The sequence below is a fragment of the Herpailurus yagouaroundi genome, unplaced genomic scaffold (genome assembly GCF_014898765.1).
Source record: "Herpailurus yagouaroundi ecotype Mexico unplaced genomic scaffold, PumYag 206, whole genome shotgun sequence".
Taxonomy (NCBI): domain Eukaryota; kingdom Metazoa; phylum Chordata; class Mammalia; order Carnivora; family Felidae; genus Herpailurus; species Herpailurus yagouaroundi.
In genome coordinates, this window is record NW_024412437.1 from 883592 (window position 1) to 905931 (window position 22340).

General features: G+C 37.4%; 1 protein-coding gene across 9 annotated transcripts in view; it reads left to right on the top strand.

The window, feature by feature from the left end:
* Positions 1-22340, top strand: part of TANC2 (tetratricopeptide repeat, ankyrin repeat and coiled-coil containing 2) — a 371370-nt gene that overhangs the window by 280090 nt on the left and 68940 nt on the right. For all 9 annotated transcript variants that reach the window (XM_040452033.1, XM_040452035.1, XM_040452036.1 and 6 more), the window contains 3 exons: positions 5090-5321; positions 17628-17794; positions 20885-21492. In XM_040452033.1, the coding sequence (XP_040307967.1) occupies positions 5090-5321; positions 17628-17794; positions 20885-21492 (1007 nt within the window). The remainder of the gene's footprint in view (positions 1-5089; positions 5322-17627; positions 17795-20884; positions 21493-22340) is intronic.

Genomic DNA, 22340 nt, shown 5'->3' on the forward strand with positions numbered 1-22340 from the left:
TGAAGAAGGCAGAGGAGAAAAGAACTTAAATAAGTTTGGAAGGTAACATCTTGACTGAATACCGTAAGGCTAAAGACAAAAAAGAACTGTGCATAAATGCTATATTCTAATTAATAAATGTTTTCTCACAGGAGTATGGCTCACAGTTTTGAAAATCCTTCATGTATTTATTAGAAATGATTGAATAAATAAATGTATTGTAAATAGCAAGACCAGGTTTCTCATTGTTAACAGATGAAGAAAAGGAAATCTAAAGAGAGCCAGGTGATACTGACTTGAAATCTGAGGTATTAGTATATACTCACAATTTTTAATATATATATCTATAGATATTTCTATAGATATATAGAGAGAGAGATACAGCAATATAGATAAATCTTCATATGTGAGTTAATATATTACATGCATTTCCTAGCTCTCTCCACTGAGAGGGCCCCAAATCACAGTCACTTCAGTAGCAATATGCACACCTAACTAATTCAGATCTTGTCTTCTAACATCATTCTCCAGTAAAAGAAACCAGGGCTCTGAAGAGGTTAGATGATGCCAGGTCTGGGGCAGGGTAAATATAAGATGAGCCTGGAGCATCTTCTGATACCAGAAAGCAAGGAAGTGCTTTTAAAAAGATGGGGGGGAGGGGGGGTGTGCTTCTTGAAAGAGCCCAGACACCAACCCGAAGGAGATCCTAATGTCCAAAGCCAGACCAAAGTGAGCAACAAAATAAATACAGTATTGGATATAACCAATGGAATAAAGTAAGTCCATATATATTAAATCACTCAAGTAAATAGATGAGAGAGAAGGGACAGCTCTTTATTCCAGTAGAATTCCAATAATAAATGTAGAAGGAAAGAAGGAAATAGAAAATCACTATTAGGCAAACACCACGTGATAATTGTTACAGACAAGATCCACTGATGGATACTAAAGTTAGTGGGCAAAAGTTTGAGGAGAAACAGGGTTTGCATGTTTCAAAGTGTCTCCCCCAAGATATTTATTAACTACGAAGGGAGAGAGAGTAACTTTATAGTACAGAAATCTGGCAGAAATCTTTACCTTAACCAAGGTGATGAAGGTCAGCATCACCAGTGACAAGACATGTCAACATCATGACCCCATGATATGATCCATGAGAAGGACACAACATTGTTTTTGTGGTATTCTTGCCCAAAAATCTCAGTTGGATTATGAGGAAGGCATCAGACAAACTCAGACTGACATTCACCAGAATAACTGGTCACTACTCTTCGAAAGTGTCAAGGTCATGAAGACAAATACCAAAGAGCTCTTACAGACTACAGGAGTCTGAGGAGAAATAGCAACAATAAATGCAGTACAGGGTCCTGGATAGAATCTTGTTGCAGAAAAAGGACATTAGTGGAAAACTAGTAAGATCTGAATAATGCCTTTACTTAACAATACTATGCCAGTGTTATTTCCTAGCTCTGATAATCATTCTTTGGTTATGTAAGATATTAATAAAAAGAGAAGCTGGGTGAGGGATATACGGAAATTCTGTGTACTACTTTTGCAACATTTCTGAAAGTCTAAAATTAGTTCAAAATAAAAAGTTAAAAAGTAAATAAAACTCTTACTGCCAAAAAAAAAAAAAAAGTAGAGCTCTGAGCTGGAAAATTACTGAGGCAGAACCCAAGTCTGGGAGCTATTCTTAGCTTCCAGCCTGAGTGAGGATTAGAGTTGGGGGACAGGGAAGGGGAAGAGAAGGTCATTATTCATACTGAACCTCCTGGTCCCTGGAAATCTTGGAAGCCACACTAACGTGTTGGAAGCGATGCGCCGAGCAAGAAATCAGGTGGGGATGAGGAGATTCAAAAAGTGATGAAAAGAAGACAGGGAGTAAGAGTATGAGAGCAGACCTGAGGGAGAGTACTTGCAGCATTAGAATTTAAATGATACAAATGCCAGTCATTACGCAAATCAGATGTTTATGTCCAAATGAATTCCACATAGAGCTGTCTTTTCTTTATATGAGATTAGCTTAGTCCTGTCACAGATTATTCATTTCTTTAAAGTGGAAAATGGTCTTTGGAGAGTGAAGGCCTGGGACTTGTAACGCAAACCTGACAGATTTCCTGTCACTCAGTCATTTGATTAGGGCCTTTGATGAGGATTATACTTCATTTTATGATTTCTTGTATACAGCATTAAGTCAAAGCTTTTTTTTTTTTGAGATTTTATTGTTTAAGTAATCTCTACACCCAGTGTGGGGCTCAAACCCACAACTCTGAGATCAAGAGTCACGTGTTCCACCAACTGAGCCAGCCAGATACCCCAAATCAGAGCTCTTTATACCCAAAGCTATACTGACCTCTGGTCTTTTCTTTTGTCTATATAGCCTACAAACCTACCCTTTTCTTTCTTCCCCTCATAGGAGTAATCTAAAATTTACCTGCTGTCTTCCCCAAAGAATTAATATAATTCTGGTCATATTGGGCATACTTTGAATAGAATTATTTCAACAAAAAGTATAGAGATTTAACATAAAAACTTGAGATGGAGAAAAATTAATATGACAGACATAGCTGAAAATGAAATTTCAACACATCACCAGGAGAGACAAAAGTTCCCAAGGAGAAAGGTTTCACCCACTGGTTTACTAGGGGTGGACTAATTCTGAATCACTTCCAAGAAGTTGGAATAATAGTGACTGAATATAGGTGGCTGTGATAGCTTTCTCAAAGCTGTAGGGAGGGATCTAATACCACTGAACACTGGTACGATGAGAGACTGAAGCAAAAAACCACATTACCAGACTTGTTTCCTATTTTATATGTAGGAAAAGTTGTGAATGAGGTCAATAGATAATTTGGAGCAAGTACCAAGTAGTTTGGACAAATGTACAGATGTTTGTAAATTACTGTGTATGTATTGTGTGCTGCACAACTACTTTGAAGTGTCTAGTAAATAACCTATTTTGAGCCACACTTCATATTTTGTGATGTTGAATGGTCTTTCTGCTTGAATTGAGCAAAGCAGTCGAGATTTTATATTTGGAATGCCAAAGAAATATTTTAAATTAAGAGAAAGGTAACCACAGAGGGGTATCTTTGTTAGATAAAACCTCACTCAGCCAAGAGCACAGCTGATTTTTAATAAAACCAGTAAGAGAAACCTCTTCCTAAGTTTTAGAATTTTTATCTTCCAACTTCTATCCCATGACTTTAGGTAAAGGGTAAGTTACAGCTGATTTTCTTAGCTGTGCTTGGCCTCCACATGTGGAATCAATTGAGGTAAAATATGTTGAAAGTTCTTATTGATTCAGAGGTTTGCTGTTTGCTTCTTATGAAGTGGATATTTGTATCCATGCAGACATAACCACTGACATTCACTGTTCATTGAGAGAACAGAGCAATTGCTGCCAGGTTTTCTCTTTGGTTCCTTATATTGTGCTTGTGATAGGCAGTAAAGCAGTGACCAATCCATCTGAAGAAAAGAGTGGAGATTTTTAGAATATAACTTCTTATTGCCAGTTCCATATTGTGTTCAGATATCATTGCTTCACTCAGAAGCAATTCCTATCATCAGTCTTATGTGTATAGTAACATCTCCCCATATTAAGGTTTTGTGTGTATGCTTAATGAGAAGGATTTCAGGTTTTTTTTTTTTTAAGTGACATTTCTAGTATTTGTTAAAGATGACCATACCTATAGGTCAGGAGCCTTTTCAGAATTGAACACTTTAATGGATGATTGTTCTCTGAGAAATGATAGAAGAACTGAAGTCCCAGTGGTATATCTATATCTCCTAGGGCAATTTTCAGGTGCCTAAAGACGCAAAGCCAGTAGCTAAAAAAAAGAGAGACTATACAGAATCTTGATGATGATGATGATGATGATGATGATGATGATGATGATGATGGAGAGGAGGAGGAGGGCGATGATGATGATGATGATGGCAGCATCAGCTAACATCACTGTGCACCTACTTTGTGCTGAGCTCCATGCTGAGTACTTTCCATATATTCAGGCTAAATCTCCCCTGCCAATTTCATGTTACCTCCTCAGTCCCATCACTTTTGTGAGTAGTACTGAGTCAACAGAGTGCTATAGATTAAAACCACCCTCGGCACACCTGGGTGGCTCATTCGGTTGAGCGTCCGACTTCAGCTCAGGTCATGATCTCGCAGTTCATGGGTTCGAGCCCTGTGTCAGGATCTGTGCTGACAGCTCAGAGCCTGGAAGCTGCTTCAGATTCTGTGTCTCCCTCTCTATGCCCCTCCCAACTTGTGCTCACTCTCTCACTCTCTCTCGTTCAAAAAGAAATAAACATTAAAAAATACATAAAAAAAAAAAAAACCACTCTCTGCACTTGGTCTTGAGGCAAAGAAAACAACCAGGAGGTATGGAGTGAGCTCTGTGCAAATTCTGACCAAAAAAATATCCTAGAGATTAAAACCAGGTTCCAGCCAGACAGCCTAGATCCTGGATGATATGAAGACTCACACATTTTCTAAAGTTCTTTGAATTTAAGACCTGCATCTAACAAAACTCTCGCTCCTTTCTTTTTTCCTCTTATCTAATTCTGATTGTCTCTGGATGCTAGAAAATATTTAATGTTAATTCTTAAATCTGAATTATTTTTATAAAGCTATTTATAAAGCACATTAATTTTTAAAAGTAAGGACTTAATAAGTATATGTGGTTATTGAGATTAACATGGTTTTCCTGTGATTATTTTATTCCTAATGCTTTGTTACAAGATTGGACTTTTTCCTTTACTGTTCGGTGCTCAGTACCTATTAGAGAGATTAATGTAAATCTTTATTCTCAGTCTTATTTCCTATCTCTTATAATCCAAAACCCACATCCTGCAAAGGAATCTTCTAATCCAAAACTCAGTTTGCATTTATAAATTTTAATTGTGAATTATGATATATGTATACAATAGAAATAGTGTATCAGATTTCTGATCTTAGATAAATCAGGCAGTTTCTAAGATAGCAGCTTTTGTTTTCACTTGAAAAAGTTGAGGAACGGGGAGACAGAAGACAGTGTTAGAGAATGATCATACAATAACCATGGCTCTTGTTCCCAGTAAACCTATTTGTATTCTCATCCTTCTGTTGTAGGTGGTTGCCTATCACTATTGCCAAGCAGATAATGCCTACACCTGCCTGGTACCAGAATTTGTCCACAATGTTGCTGCCCTGCTCTGCCGCTCACCTCAGCTGGCAGCCTATCGGGAGCAGCTTCTTCGGGAGCCTCATTTACAGAGCATGCTGAGCCTTCGGTCCTGTGTTCAAGACCCCATGGCCTCCTTCCGGAGGGGAGTCCTGGAGCCCCTGGAGAATCTCCACAAAGGTACAGAAGGCAAAGAAGGTGAAAGGTGGAAGCTTTGGAGCCCAAGTTCACCTAGAGTGTGTCATAGAAATGACTATTTATATTACATTGCCAAAACTGAATGTTCCATAGCTGATGTCCCACAGGATACAGTTAACAGATAAAAGATTTTTCTTGAAAAAATAAAACTTCATATGGGAAATGCTACTCCCTCCTGTCTTTATAAAGATTCTCATTTCCAAAAAGAATACATTTTCCTTGCACTAAACATAGTAGAGCTTCTAGTCCTTTCTGTAGAATTCAAAAAATCAGTAAAGCCATGACTCCAGCTCAGTGTTGTGGAGTTTGTGTGGTTAGAAACCTCCTCATCTTTATGTTTGGTATTTTTTTATTACTTCACTGTTGAGGTAGAATGAAATGGCATCCATGGTCTTACAACTCTGTGTGTGTACTACAAATCAACTTTCCATTAAAACTAGTTAGAAGGCATTGAAGATATTTTTAAGAAGTGGGGGAAAGTATGAAATGGAATCCATCTCCCTCTCATGCCTCTCCTCCCCTTTTCCTCTGCAGCCCCGGTGTCCACCATGGCGTATGTGCAGGCATCTCCTTCACCCTTGTCTGCCCCATCCCTTTAACAATTTTTTATCAGTGCTGGAAGCCAGAGGAAAGGACTTGAGTGAGCATGAGGTTCCTGAGCAATCCTGTTTATCCCCGAAGGACTTTCACATCTTTCTTGAGGGTTTCAGAGGTACTCAATACGAAAAAGTGATCATGGTTTCCGTTCTCCTGGCCGCCATCGTCAGTTATTTCAGTCTCCATACTAGTTACTTGGGTACCAGAGTTTCAGACTTCTCAACTCTGATGACCTGTCTATACCTCTCCTACCTGTTAGCTTCTCTATACCCGAGACTTTTTTAAACCTTGGAATTTCTCCACAGATATTTTGAAGCATATTTTCTGTACAGTTAGTCTACATCCTGCTAATTGCACCTTCATGATGTTTCTTACATCCATCAATCTCATATTCATTCCTGCCACTGTGAACCCAAAGGCCATTCAGTGACCTTTGCTCACAGCATCATCTCGATTACTACCTTCCTGGTCTTCTCTAGTTTTTTGGTTTAGTGCTTCTTTCACATCATAGCACAGAAAATTATAAAAATTGGTGTCGCATACTAGGATAAAAAATTCACAACTCCTTATGGCTAGACATGAATGGCCTTGAAGTTACAGCTATGCCAAGCCCCCAGTACCTTGAGGGCTAAAAGGATTCAATTTTTAAGCACACCTCTAACCTCTAACCGCTTTGTGACCTATCTGGTGGGGAAGCTCAGCCCCACCCTCGGCGGCCTTCTAGACTTTATATACTGCTTCCAAATAAATCTTCATCGTTTTACTTTGATCACTCAATTTCCCTGCTCAGAAACCTCCAATGACTCCCTGTTGCCTAGTGAATTAACTTCCAGCTTCTTAGTCTAGCATTTAAGGTACTCAATGGCATGGATCCAACCCACTTTCCAGCCTTACTATATACTCTTATCTGTATTAATCCTGTGTTTAAAATGTAAAATATTCACCAGTTCTTAAACACTCACCGACATTTTCCTGCCTTCATACATTTGCTCATTGTTTCCTTTTCTTGTTATGCCTTCTGCTTACACCTCTGTCAAAATTCTACCTGTCTTTCAACAACCAGCTTAAATGCCGCTTCATTCATAAAATGCTTGCTGATCCACCTGTCACCCTATATAGAGCATCCTTCCAAATTGACATTAGGGGTTTTTTTATTTCTAAGTTATGATACTTAACACATTGTTATATGCATAATAAGAATTTAAAATTTTATTACTTTTACAGAACTATATGTCAAATACTATACTTTGTACTTTATAAGAATTAGTTATTTGTTTACTTGTCCTATCCCTTTAACTAAATTTTATACTACTGAAATTAGGAACCTTTGCTCATACATCTTTTATCTTTCGTAGTGGTTATCTCACCTTGAACATAGTAGTCATTTCAGGAAATAAAGTTTGAACAAATGAGTGAACATAGAAATTGCTCACAATACCGAGTGCCTTGATGGAAGGACAGTGATAACACGGACCTGAATCCTAGGCTGATTCAAGGAGAAGATCCAGATGCTTGCAGACTCAGCTCTGGAGTCTCAACCATGACTAACATGTTTTAATTTTGCTTCTGGATATATTTGCTGCTCACATAGGTCTCCAGAAACAGCTTTAGATACCCTTATTGATAAATATTATTCTAAGTGAATTTAATTATTCTACCTAATTCCCATGTTCTTTTAAAACAAAATCCCCATCATGATCAATAGCTAGAAACACAATTTATAAAATAAATGAAATACTAAAAATTATTTTATTAACTTTTAAGGCAGGAAATCAAATAAAAAATTTTTTTGAAAGATGGAATGAGAGGTAATAAAAGAGCATAGAGAATTCAGTCAGAGATACCATAAAAGTGTTGTACGGTAACAGATGGTAGCTACACTGGTGGTGAGGATAGCATAATGTATGGAGAAACTGAACTGTGTTACATACCTGAAACTAATGTAGCATTGTGTGTCAACTGTACTTAAGTTAAAAATTTTTTTAATTAAACTTTTTGAAAAATAAAAACATAAGAAAATAAAATGAGTGTTGTGTTAGGCTGCTACAAAAAGAAGCATTAAGTCAAGCAGAGAAAGAAAAATACTATATGATCTCATTTATCTGTGGAATCTAAAAAAAAAAACCAAAACGAGAAAAAAAAAAAAACCATCTCATGGATACAGAAAACAGGTTGGTGGTTGCCAGACATGGAGGGTGGGGTATGAGAAATGGAAGAATGGGATCAAAATATACAAACTTCCAATTATAAAATAAATAAGTCATGGAGATGTAATATACAGCATGGTGACTATAGTAATTATACTGTATTGCATATTTGAAACTTGCTAAGAGAGTAAATCTTAAAAGTTCTCATCACAGAAAAGTTTGTAATTGTGTAAGGTGATAGATGTTCGCTAGACTTGTGATTATCATTTTACAGTGTACACAGATGTCGAATCATTATGTTGTAGACCTGAGAGCAAAAAAAATCAAATTAAATGTTTTTAAAAAGATGATAGACTTAAAATCAATCATACCAATAATCACATTAAGTTTAAACGGGCTGAGCATTTCTATTAAAAGGCAGAAACTTTCAGACCAAATAAAAAGCAAGACCCAACAATATGCTATAAGAGAGGTCATCTAAATACAAAGACGCAGATTAAAAGGATAGAAATATATATACCTTGTAACCACAGAGCATAAGAAAACTGGAGTGTTACATTAATGTGAGGCTGAGTAGACTTCAAGACAAGTAGTGTTACCAGAGGAGCATTTGATAAACATAAAAGGACCAATTCTTGGGAAGATAAAAATAATCCTAAGTGTGTATATACCGAATAACAGAGGCTCAAATTATGTGAATCATTGTCAAATTGCCATGTTGTACCCCTGAAATGAATATAACATTGTGTATCAACTGCACTTCAATAGTAAATATTTGTATGAAAAAAATTATTTCAAAATAAAAATTTTAAGTTAAAAAAATACATGAGTCGAAAACTGATAGAACTGAAGAGATAAACAGGCAAATAATCATAGCTGGAGATTTTAACACCTCTCAGTAAGTGTTAGAAGAAGCAGATAAAAAGTAAATATATAGAAGATTTAAACAACACTATCAACCAACCTGATACACTCACAATTTATAGACTACTACCCAGTAACTACAGAATATACATTCTTCTCAAGTGCACAAGGACCATATTCTGGGCCATAAAACCAAGTCTGAAGATTTCAGGAAGTTAAAATCTTATGGAAAATATCATCTGAGATAATGGAACTAAATAAGAAATCAATAAAAATAAAATCCTCAAATATTTAGAAATTTAACAACATACTTCCAAATAATCTTTGAGACAAAGAAGAAACCACAAAGGAAATTATAAAATATTTCAAAATGAGTAATATAAAATCAACATCTAACTTTCTGAGTTAATAAACTAAAAAAAAAATGAGGAAAATAAACCCAGACTAAGCAGAAAGAAGAAAATAGTAAAAACAAGAATAGACATCAATAAATGGAAAAAATTTAACATTTAAAATGAGTAAACCACTAGCAAGACTTACCATGGAAATGAGAAAAGAAAAACTCAAATTAACATCAGGAATAAAAGAGGAGATAGCACTACAGTTCCTATAAGACATTAAAAGAAAAATAAGGAATTAGTATGAAGACCTTTATAACATAAATTCAATGACATAAGCTGGACAAAATCTCCAAAAAATATAGCTTACCAAAAGTGACTCAAGAAGAAATAGAAAATCTGAATAGCTTTATCTAGTCAATTTAATTTGTAATTAAAAAAAATTTTTTTAACATTTATTTATTTTTGAGAGACAGAGTGTGAGCAAGGGAGGGGCAGAGAGAGAGGGAGACACAGAATCTGAAGCAGGCTCCAGGCTCTGAGCTGTCAGCACAGAGCCTGATGCAGGGCTAGAACTCATGAACCGTGCAATGATAACCTGAGCTTAACAGACTGAGCCACCCAGGCGCCCCTTAATTTGTAATTTAAAAGAAAAAAAAAATCTTCAACAAAAATACTACAGGCTCATATGGTTTCACTGGTGAGTTGTTTTCAATATTTAACGAAGAAATAATCTCAATCATACACACATGTTTTCAGAAAAATAGAGAAGGGAACATTTCTCATTTTGTTAGACAAGTATAATACTGAAACCAAAATAAGGTACAGATCTTGCAAGAAGAGAAATTCGGACCGGTATTCCTCATGATCATAATAGCAACATCCTGAAAAATTTAATAGCAAATCAATTAATTCTACTTGATCAGACATGCAATGTTAGTTTAACATAGTGTAATTCATATTAACAGAATAAATGAGAAAATCTATATGTCTTTATATAAATATGTGTATGTAAAATACATATGTATATATATAATCTTCTCAATAAATGCAGTAAAGCATTTGACCAAATATTACAATTAGTGATAAAAACTTTCTGAGGAATAGAAGAAAACTTAGTCTAATAAAGAAAACTCCAAAAAACATACAGCTAACAATGAAATGTTACTTTCCCTCTAATATCCAGAGCAAGACAAGAATGTTCCCTCACTCATACCACTTGCATTTAACATTCACCATTCCACTGGTAGCCCAAGCTACCATAATAAGAAAGCAAACAAGCAAGTAGTAAAGATTGGAAAGGAAGAAATAAATCTGTCTTTATTTGAAGATTTTTTCTACCTAGAATATTCTAAGGAATCTACAAAAGAAAAATTAAGCCAACTTGAACTAATAATAAATATAGAACTTCAGGCTATCAGGTCAATATGCATATATCTATTGTATTTTTATAGTAGCAGGAAAAAGTTGAAAACTGAAACTTCTAAAGTAGTGTGGTAGTTTTAAAACATGGCTGCAAATTCTTTGACATTCCTTCCATCCAGAGTTGGGGGGTCTGTGTGTCCTCCCCTTGAATCTTAGCAGGCTTATGACGGCTTCAACAAACAGAATACTACAAAGTAATGCTATGTGACATCTTGAGCCTGGGTCATAAATGCCCATGCAGCTTCCATCTTGTTTGGAGGATTCCACTGTCATGTGAGAAGTAAAGAAGTGAAAACCACATGAGAGGCCATATATAAGTGTTCTAGTTGACTGTTTCAGACATCAAGTAATTCTAGCCCTGACATGTGAGGTTTTGTTCCAGATGATTTCAGCCCACAGCCATGTAACTAACCCCTAGTTGTCTGATACAGCAGTAGATAACTGGAACAAATAACTTTTTCTGCAGCATCAAAACACTTAAGAATAAATGTAACAGCTGTATAAGACCCCCACAGTGAAAGCTGCAAAACATTGCCGAGTGAAATTAAAGAATTTAGTAAATAGAAAAAGTATACCATGTTGGTAGATTGGAATTTTTCCCCAAACTGGTCTGTAGATTCAACATAATCCTAATGAACAAAAGATTTAGATACTTCACAAAAGAAGATATACAGATGTGCCTACAAGCACATGAAAAGGTGTTTAACATCATTAGTCATCAGGAAAATGCAAATTAAAATCACAATGAGACACCACTTTACTCCCACTAGAGTAGTTAAAATTTAAGTTGAACATCAAGTGTTGGTGAGGATGATAAGCAAGTGGAACTCTCACACATTGCTTGTGGGAGTATAAAATGGTACAACTACTTTGGAAAACTATTTGGCAGTTCCTTATAAAGTTAAATATAAATCTACTTTCTGACCAAGAAATTCTATTCCTATGTATTTACCCAAAAGAAATGAAAACTTAGGTCTACAAAAAGACTTGTACAGTGATGTTCATAGCAGCTTTTTTTCATAGTCGTCAAAAATGGGGTACAACCCAAATGTCCATCAACAGAAGAATGGATAAACAAATTGTAGTATATTCATTCCATGGACTATTTCATAATGTTGAAAAGGAACAAACTAATAATACACTCAGCAATGTAGATGAATCTCAAAAACATGGTAAGCAAAAGAAGCAAATGTATAGCGATAGAAGAGTGATTGCCTGTTGAGGATTGACTATGAAGGAACCTAAAGGAATTTTCTGGAGTGAGGGAAATGTTCTATATTTTGATTGAGATGTTAGTTACATGAGTGTATATATTTGTCAAAACTGATCAAAGTGTGCAATTAAGACCTTTGCAATTAACTGTATATAGTTTATCACAGTAACTTTTAAGATAGAGAATTTAAAATTTTTTTAATATTTATTTGAGAGAGAGAGAGAGAGAGCGAGCACAAGCAGGGAAGGGGCAGAGAGAAGGAGAGACAGAATCCCAAGCAGGCTTCACACCATCAGCACACAGCCCTATGCAGGGCTTGAACTCACAAACTGCGAAATCATTACCTGAGCCGAGATCAAGAGTCAGACGCTTAACCAACTGCACCATTCAGGGACCCCTAAGAGAATTTTTTAAAGGTACCTGAAGTTTTCCTTCCAGGAAAGTCCAGTGGAAAACATTTCCAGTTTGGATTCAAAAGCCAGGTTTCAAATTGTACATATTTCTTTAAAAAAATGAGTCAGTATTTTCACAATACTTTAAGATTCTACAAGTGTGGTGACTAAAACACATACATACATACATACAAACGTACATATATACATACATACAAAGCAAATGGAAAAGTTTTGAAGTCTCCTGGTGAGCTTTTGCTTCAGCCACCAATATGCAATGAAAGGAGATACTAATTTGTTACCATAACTGAAAGGAAGGCAATTCATATGTAATGTGCAGCTTTTCTGAATGAAAATGTCTGATATGAGCCTTATTTTTTCACTTTTGATAATTCCCATACAATATACCAGTAATAAAATCCCATGCATTAGGATTTAGTTCTGACTTCAGTACTGGTTACCGTCTCTTCTCTTGCAGTCTCTGTAATTCTAGTTTCCCTCAGATACGCAGGCAGTCTTAGAATGGGGCTGCTAAGGACATCAGTTCCTTAGCAGTACATTGAAGTGTACATGTAAGTGAGAGCAGTGGAGAATCCTTGGTGAATATGTATTTTACAAGGCAATAAAAAACAAAGGTTAAAGGGCTTAGAAGCTTTTCCAAGAAGCTTTTCCAGGGACATGTCAGCTAGAACAGTGGCCCCTAAGCACCAGTCGATTTGAAGTTTCCATTAGTCCACTACAAAATAAAAAAATAGAAATAGCCTAGAATTTGTGTGGATGTAAATATAAATATAGTTTGGTATATATGTGTATGTAAAGATTATGTCTTTCCTGTTTTTTAATATTAAAATATTTTTGTTCTATGAATAAATGGTGATAGTAAATGGTAGTTGCACTTTAAATGTTCTCACATGGCAGGGCGCCTGGCTACCTCAATCAGTAGAGCATGCAACTCTTGATCTTTGAGGTGGTGAGTTCAAGCCCCACCTTGGGCATAGAGCTTACTTTTAAAAAAATAATAATAGGGGCACCTGGGTGGCTCAGTCAGTTAATTATCTGACTCTTGATTCCAGTTCAGATCATGATCTCATAGTTTGTGAGTTCAAGCCCCACATCCCTGCATCGGGCTCTGCACTGACAGTACAGAGCCTGCTTGGGATTCTCTCTCCCTCTCTCTCTGTCCCTCCCCCACTCTCACTTGTGCCCTCTCTCTCTCTCTCTCTCTCCCTCAAAATAAATAAACTTAAAAAAATAATAATATTATTACTAATAAATAAGTAGTAGCAATCCTTTGTTGGTTCCCAGTTATTTTTTTAATTTTCACTTGTCTATAAATCTTTATGGCTACTGATGATATAGACTATGTATTTAACCTACAGAGGGGTGCCTGGATGTCACTTGGTTGGGCATACGACTCTTAATTTTGGCTCCAGTCATGATCTTGCAGTCTGTGGGATTGAGCCCCCACATTGGGCTCTGTGCTGGCAACACAGAGTCTGCTTAGGATTCTCTCTCTCCCTGTTTCCCTGCCCCTCCCTCACACATGCACTGTCTCAAAATAAATAAACAAAATTAAAATAAATAAATAAATAAATAAATAAATAAATAAAAATAACCTACAGAAGTTTGAAAATGAGCATGCAGAAGCATTCTTGTAAGGCTGGTTGCATTTGAGAGGTGAAGTCTACAGATCATTAAAGCCTCATCTCTTAAATTTATAAAACTGAAAAATCTTTTAGGAGTACTTCTCATTGTTTTTACAATGTTAGTACCATTTGGAAATCCTTTGCACTTATTCCGAATCCTAAAAAATGTAATCTTAGATAAACGTGATGCCCTTATTTCTTAACAGATGAAATATTTTTGACACTTCATATCCCCTATATTAATAGATAATTTCTAAGTAACCACTTCAAGGAAGCAAATCTCAAAAAAAAAAAAAAAATAGCCACGATTTAGAAAAAATCATTATCTTAAGTAGGGCACACATTTCCTTTTTTTCCCCCTTTTTTTTAAAAAAGAAATCATACATTGTCTGCTCATGAGATGAATAACATAATCTAGAAATTTGTGCAAATGAAAATTTGATTTTATTAGCAATTGAATTATTTCATTCATTAAAATGTCCATATCATAATTGAGAGTATATTCTTGATCTTTATGCTTAAGAATGCCTCTGAAATGTTTTTCCCAAAGAAAAATCTCAGCAGATGCATTATCACCAGACTTTTCCTCCCCTGGAAAATCATGGCTTTCTTAGGAAGAAATCTGGGTGAAGTTAAAGGAGGTGTAATTGGAGTGGTAGAGGCAATGGTGTGCTGGTAAAATTTTAACAGCCAGCTGGGGAAGGAGGGCTTGTAACATTTGCCAGTTTCCACTCTGTAAATAAATATTCCCACCTCGGCCAATTTCAGGCTACCAGCTTCTTGACAATGAGCTCTTGAAAATACTGCAGTGGGCTGTCCCAGGCCAGTCCAGGATGGCTCCAGCACACCACCTGGTCGAGCAGGGTGATGGTGCTCAGTAACAGGGAACAGATCTATTACAGCTGCCAAGCAGCTGTATGATAAGAAATTTCCTCTATGGACATTAAGACAAAATTATGCATAAGGGTGCCGTGGTCCACAAAATCAAGAATGCTAAGAGTCCCCAGTTTTGTGGGTCAATCCATTAGTTCCAAGCAACCTTTTTCTCTTCCTTAATTCTTTAGATTCCCTACAGGAATAATGTTTTTTCTCAGTACTACGTCATCTAGGATGCCATTTCATGAATAATCATTGTTAATAAAGCTGGAATCCATAGTTCATTTCCTAAAAGGTCACCAGATAAAAGTAATAGTTAAAACTCTTCATAATTTAAGAACTGACTTATATTATATTTCTTAGGATGTTGAAATTAAATTCCTGTAAATATAAAGCTTGTACTTTGGGGAAAAAATAAAGTTTTATTAGTCATGAAAAAAAATCTGCATATTTTCAAATAGAGAACCAAAATATGTATTTTCAATTGGTCTTGACTCCTTTAAAAGGGCCAATCTTATACAGAAACCCACAGACTTTTCCTTTTGTCCCCAACTTCCTGCTTTTCCTCCTCAGGTATAACCAGTTTTTCACTTCAGATATCCAGTGATTTCTTTCTTCCCCCTACTTTCCTGCCTTCAGAGCCTGTCAAGTCCTACTCACCATACTTGATCCTTGAACAACCGAGAGGTTAGAGGTGGTGACCCCCACAGAGTTGAAAATCTGCATATAACTTGTGATTCCCCCAAAAACTTAACTGATAATAGCCTACTGTGGACCCGAAGCCTTACCGATAACAATTAACACACATTCTGTATGGTATATGTATTATATAATTTGTTTTTTAATTTAGAGAGAGCAAGCGGGGAGGGGCAGTGAGAGAAGGGGACAGAGGATCTGAAGTGGGCCCTGTGCTGACAACCGCAAGCCCAGTGTGGAGCTCAAACCCACAAACCACGAGATCATGACTCAAGTCAAAGTCGGATGCTCAGCCAACTGAGCCACCCAGGCGCCCCTATATAATGTAGTCTTACAATAAAGTAAACTACTGGAAAAAAAGCTAAGAAAATCATAAGGGGGAGCACCTGGGTGACTCAGTCGGTTACGCGTCCCAACTCTTGATTTTGGCTCAGGTCATGATCTCATGGTTCATAGGATGGAGCCCCACATCAGGCTCTGTGCTGATAGCATGGAGCCTGCTTGGGATTCTCTCTCTCCCTCTCTCTTTGCCCATCCCACACTCATGCTCTCTCTCAAAATAAATAAACATTTTTTTAAAGAAAATCATAATGAAGAGAAAACAAATTTACAGTGCTGTACTAAATTTGTTTTGAAAAATCCACATTTGTTTTAAAAAATGTAAGTAGACCTTCACAGTTCAAAGCCATGTTGTTTAAGTGTCAAATGTGGTAACTTTTGCTTATTACCCCTAATTCATTTGTACTATTGTGTACATTCACCTGGGTTTTCTCAGGGTTTTTTAGTTTATTAACTTTGAGAGAGCACGCACGCATGGTGGGGAGAGACAGAGAGAGAAGGAGAAAGAGAATCCCAAGCAGGCTCTGCACCAGCAGCGCAGAGCCCAAGGCTGGGCTTGAACTCACACAGCATTCCAGAGTTGGACACTTAACCAACCGAGCCACCCAGGCGCCCCAACCTGGGGTTTTTCTAATCTCTAATTTGTTCATTATAGATCAAGATTTACTAAGCATTGAGTGAGAGTGAAAGCCTAAAAACTCACCAAGCTTTTTTCTACAGCCTAGCCCTAAAGCTAAACTGATTTTGTCAGTTTAGGAGAGGGTAGAGTCCAGGAGGGAACTGAATACAAAAGTGACAGGTATTTGTCTTTCCCACATGACTCCTCCCTCCTAGGAAGATCACACAAGGGTCTGGTCTTCGTGAATCTGCTTAGGTATAGTCTAGGAAGCTGCTAGTTCTTTTTTGTTTTTTTGTTTTTATTTTTTTTTTTAATGTTTATTTATTTTTGAGAGAGAGAAACAGAGCACAAGCAGGGGAGGAGCAGAGAGAGAGGGAGACACAGAATCTGAAACAGGCTCCAGGCTCTGAGCTGTCAGCACAGAGCCCATCGCGGGGCTCAAACTCACAAACCGTGAGATCATGACCTGAGCCGAAGCCAGATGCTCAACCGACTGAGCCGCCCAGGTGCCCCGGAAGCAGCTAGTTCTATAAGATCTTGGGATCTAGCCTGCCTGGTTAAAATCTGTGTACTGGCTGGGATTCCTTTTCTCTGTTCTACCACCCTTACTTCCCACTGCACATTTACATGAAGTCATATATACTGCTTTGGACTTCACATTAAATGGTTTTTTTCTTTTTTTTTTCTTTTGGAAATTCCCAAAGGAACATGTGATTGTATTCTCTTCAGTGCTATTAGATGAGGTGGGGGCAGAAGGGGAAGCAAATTCTTTTCAGCTTTTTCAAGTATGAGAGAAAAATGAGTTTCCATGTTCAAATTTTCACAAATGTTCAAATTTTCACAAATGTAGTTCAGTCTGTTTCACAACTAATAACATGAGGGAAATGATGATGATGATACCTGGACTTCATGTATTACATATGGAACAAAACTTTTACCCCTGGTAAAAACAAAATGAATTCACTAAATGAATTATTCTTTGTCTTTATAATAAATTATGTACTCTAAGCATTTAGTAAACACAGGAGACATCTTTTCTAATCTTTTTTTCCCAAACAGACACATGATCAAATACCCAAAAAGAACTCAGTTATCTGCTTGGTAATTATTAAGTAATCTGTTTCTTTCTGTCTCAGAGAGGAAAATCCCAGATGAAGATTTCGTCATCTTAATTGATGGATTAAATGAAGCAGAATTTCACAAACCGGATTATGGGGATACAATTGTGTCATTTCTGAGTAAAATGATTGGAAAATTTCCGTCTTGGCTCAAACTAATTGTCACAGTTAGGACCAGTTTACAGGTATGTGTTTGATTGTTTTGGGACCATAAATAATTTCTCTTGGAGAGTGCTTAAACAGAAAAAGTTCTAGATCCTTGTTCCCTTACTGATGAGTCTTTCTAAACCCCTGTCATGTCCTGGAGCACTAGAATAATTCCCAAAGAGTCTATTTTGAGAGTAAGAGATACAATGACCTAGAGAGAGCATTCTGTGTATATGACTCTCTTGCTCAGATTCCTGTTCCCATTGCTCTAGATAAAGTGTCCCTCAAAATAACATGAAAAGAAAGTCTATTTTCTACTTTGTCCTGAGGATAGCAATGCAAATAGAATCCCTCACTCTAATTTACTGTTTGACTTTTGTTTTACCTTTTTTTTTTTTTTTTATCGTGTGATGCCATGCAAAACCCAGTTCAGTCTGCCATCTAGAGTCAGATTTTCTCCTTCTTCCCTCTGCTTCTACTTGAACAACTTTTCTGTAGCATGAAGGTGTATGCCTTCCTCTAAGAAATATTGGCAGACTTAAAGCTTTAGATTAAAATTACTACCACTGAAACATAAGATTTTTTTTTTAATCTTTTTTACCTTCCCTCCTCACTCACTGATCATTTAATGGCCTGGAAGAAGGACTAGGAATATGGATCTGAGCCTGTAAAGACACGCAGGCTAAGGATAAATGACTCCACCTTCTCTGCCATTTTCTTTGTAGCTGAGTTAGTATCTCCCACTCTTTACATATTCATACTTAGTTTAGAACAGAGTTTCTAGCCTTTTTTTTTTTTTTTTGCCTAACCATTGCCTCTTGATGAACATCAAAATCTCACATATTATACACCTATCCCACTATTTTGATACAAACCACTTGTAACAATTACTAGTGTACAGAAAACAGTCTTAGCTCCCTCCATTTCCCTTCTCCCAGGGACTAGGAGTATTCCTACATACTGACCAATTAGCTTTACTAAAGCAATCTCAAAAGACATTTTAAGTATGACCTGATGAGCAGATGACTTTAACCTTTCAGCTATACCAAAGACCAGGAAAAGTACTCTATATATTAATCTACAAAGTCAAAATTTCAGTGTCCTCATAAATCAACACCTGTAATAACTTCCCAGATACTTCATTCACTTCAACCAAGAATTTTCTTATTTTCATTCGGCTCTGACAGTGAAATCATTCATAGGTCTTACAAAAGAAGAACCCTCATATGTGATCATTCATTATTTCCACACCTATTTCTTAAGTGTGGCGGGCATTTTCTAGGAACTGAAGATACATCGGTGAACAATACAGACAATGTCCCTACCTTTTAGCTTTTATTCTAGTGAGGAATACAAACAAAAACTAAGTAAAAAATTAAAATTAAAATTTTAGGTAGTTTTGGTGTTACGAAGACAAATAAAATAGGGTAAGGATAAATGAGGATGATAGTTATTTTAGATAGAGCAATGGGAAGGCCCTCTCCAAGGAGCCTGGCAAAATGATGAGATCTAATTTACCTTTTTAAAAGATTTCTTTGGTTGCTGGCTACATAGATAATAAAATGTAGGGGATCAAGAACAGGAGCAGTAGTATAGGTGAAAGGTGATGGTGGCTGAGATGAGGGTGGTAATGGTGGGGACCCTGTGAAGTGGTCATACTTTGACTATGAAGGGGAATCAAAAGGACTTAATGATGAGCTGAGTGTGGAGGTGAGCAAGAGAGAAGATTCAAAAATGAATCACAGGTTTTCAGTAAGCAATTGGGTAAATGCCGGTATGAGGAAAAGAGAAAGATCCCAGAGACCTCCTGTGATTTGGTGATGGGGTCATTTATTGACATGGGAAGGTTTTGTGGTGGGGGGGAAATGCACTAGTTCTGATTTGGTCACATTAGGTTTGTCTACACAACATCCAAGTGTAAATGTTGAGTAGACATAGGTATATGATGAGAGCTCAGAGGAGAGGACTAAGCCGGAAACACAAGGTTAGGCCTCACCCACAAGTAGATGATATTTAGAACCATGGGACCAAAGAACTATTGTGGGGAGTGAGGGTGGCTAAATAGGAGAAAGGAGTGGAGACCCAAGCCCTGGGTGCAATGAAAGAGGAGCCAGGAAAGGCTGGTAGGAGTGGCCGGTGTGCTAAGAGGAAAATGAGGAGGGCATGCTACGGAAGCAAGCTGCAGAAAGTGACTCAAAAGGCGTGACCAGCCCTGTGAAACACTACTGAGAGGCTGAGCAAGGTGAGCCCTGAAACATGGTTATTGAGTTTGGCAAGGTGAAGATTACATGTAACCTTGACAAGAACCATTTGAGTGAAGTGATGTGGTTGAGGTCTGCTCGCAAGACAGAATGGGAAGGAGGAATGAGAGTTAGGAAGTAGGGAAAACTCTCCAGTGAAGTTTTGCTAAAAATGGGAACAGAGATATAGGACAGTAGCCAGAGGGAGAAATTGAGGTGTCATTTGTCTGTATGACCCAGTGTAGGAGAAGAAATTGATGCAGAACAAGAAAGTGGATACTTACAGGACCAAAGTCTGTACACAGATAAGAAAAGATGGAACCCAGAGCATGAGTCACCACAAAGCCCTACAACCTTTCCCCAGTGTAATTTCCAAGCAGAGCACCAAGGTACCAAGCTTATTAGAAGTATTCCTTTGGTGTAAGGCATCTCCAGAAAGCCTTCGTTAATATGTAGTCATCTTATTAGGAAGGTTAGAAAGGTATGTGTTTATATGGAGTTCTCTGAGTCCTTAGACGTTTCTCTTACTGAATTGTACTTTACATCATGCCATGGTTTACACTGAGAAAAATTAAAGCAAAAGAGTTATGTGGCACTCCATTTTCTATTTATTTTAGGAGTGTTATGTAGAATATTGGCCATTGAATCACTCCTAAAGTACCCTTTATGAAGACCCATAAAAAATTATCTCAAGTCTCAATATAAGGAAAAATTATGTCGCTTCTGTGCAACTAATTTGTTTTAATCTGTGGATACTAATACTTAATCGTATTTCCCTCTTTGGCCACTCAGAAGTTTAGAATAAATTTGTGGACCTCACAATTGATCACAAGAGTTAGGGGAAACTGAAGGTCTTTCTGTCTCTCTCTCTCTCTCCATCTGTTTTAGGAAATTACCAAGCTGCTGCCTTTCCATAGGATTTTTTTGGATCGACTAGAAGAGAATGAAGCCATAGACCAGGACCTGCAGGCTTACATCCTGCACCGGATACACAGCAGCTCAGAGATCCAGAATAACATTTCACTTAATGGCAAAATGGACAATACTACATTTGGCAAACTCAGTTCTCATCTCAAGACCCTCAGTCAAGGGTCCTATCTATACCTGAAACTCACATTTGACCTCATAGAGAAAGGCTATCTAGTGTTAAAGAGCTCTAGCTACAAAGTAGTTCCTGTTTCACTCTCTGAGGTTTATTTACTCCAGTGCAATATGAAGTTCCCAACCCAGTCTTCCTTTGACCGGGTGATGCCTCTCCTGAATGTGGCAGTGGCCTCCCTGCACCCACTGACTGATGAACATATCTTCCAGGCCATCAATGCTGGTAGCATTGAAGGCACCCTAGAATGGGAGGATTTTCAGCAGAGAATGGAGAACCTCTCCATGTTCCTAATCAAGCGCAGAGACATGACTCGTATGTTTGTACATCCTTCTTTTCGAGAATGGCTTATCTGGAGAGAAGAAGGAGAGAAAACCAAATTTCTTTGTGATCCCAGGTAAGCCATAGACCTGTAATAAGCAATTCTGAGCCTATTTTGTATTGATTGCATGGAGCATGGGTATAGAAAGCAGTGAGAAGTGTTCTTCATTGAACATTTCACACAGAGGAAACATCATCTCCGTTTCTTCTCCAGACCAGGTTGTAATGAGGTTAACTAATTTATTTCCTCACAATGTTACTTTTAAGACACAAAATCTGCATAGATATTTAGAATGCTCCCCTAAATTCCTGTATATTTGTAAATTTCTCTGTGCTAGTGGGCCCAGGCTATAATTAATTTAGCCATTTAACACACTTCCTTAGTGTTCTTCAGATATGAAGAAAAGAATTGGTATATTGTTCATCTCTTTGACTTAGAGCAGAATCATTTTAAAATCACGATTACACTTTTAAAAGCCATACCATTGTCAAAGCCACCAGTGAATAACCCCATTAAAGCCCAGCCCATGCTAAGATTTGTGCTGGAAAATGGAATCTTAAACCTCACAGCTGAAACAGACCTGAAGAGATCAGCTGGTCCAGCTGCTCTACCTTTAGATGAATAAGGTGCCATTGTCCGTCCCCGTTTTACTACAAAGGCCTTAAGATGCTGAATCAGTGCTGGAGGTCATCGAGTTAATAGGTGGGGGGAAAGGAGGAAGGACTAGAAAAAGCATGGCAAATATATGGTATGTGCCACCACTCCCCTGCCCTGCATCCACGCATCCCCAGCACTCTTTCCTGATGAGCCTGACCCTGACTTAATAATCGTTCTCAGCTCAACAAACCAGACCAGGTATGAAACTGTTTCCCATTCCCTTGGGTAGAACTAGATCTCTAGCATCCTAGTGGGGAGTGCTTTCT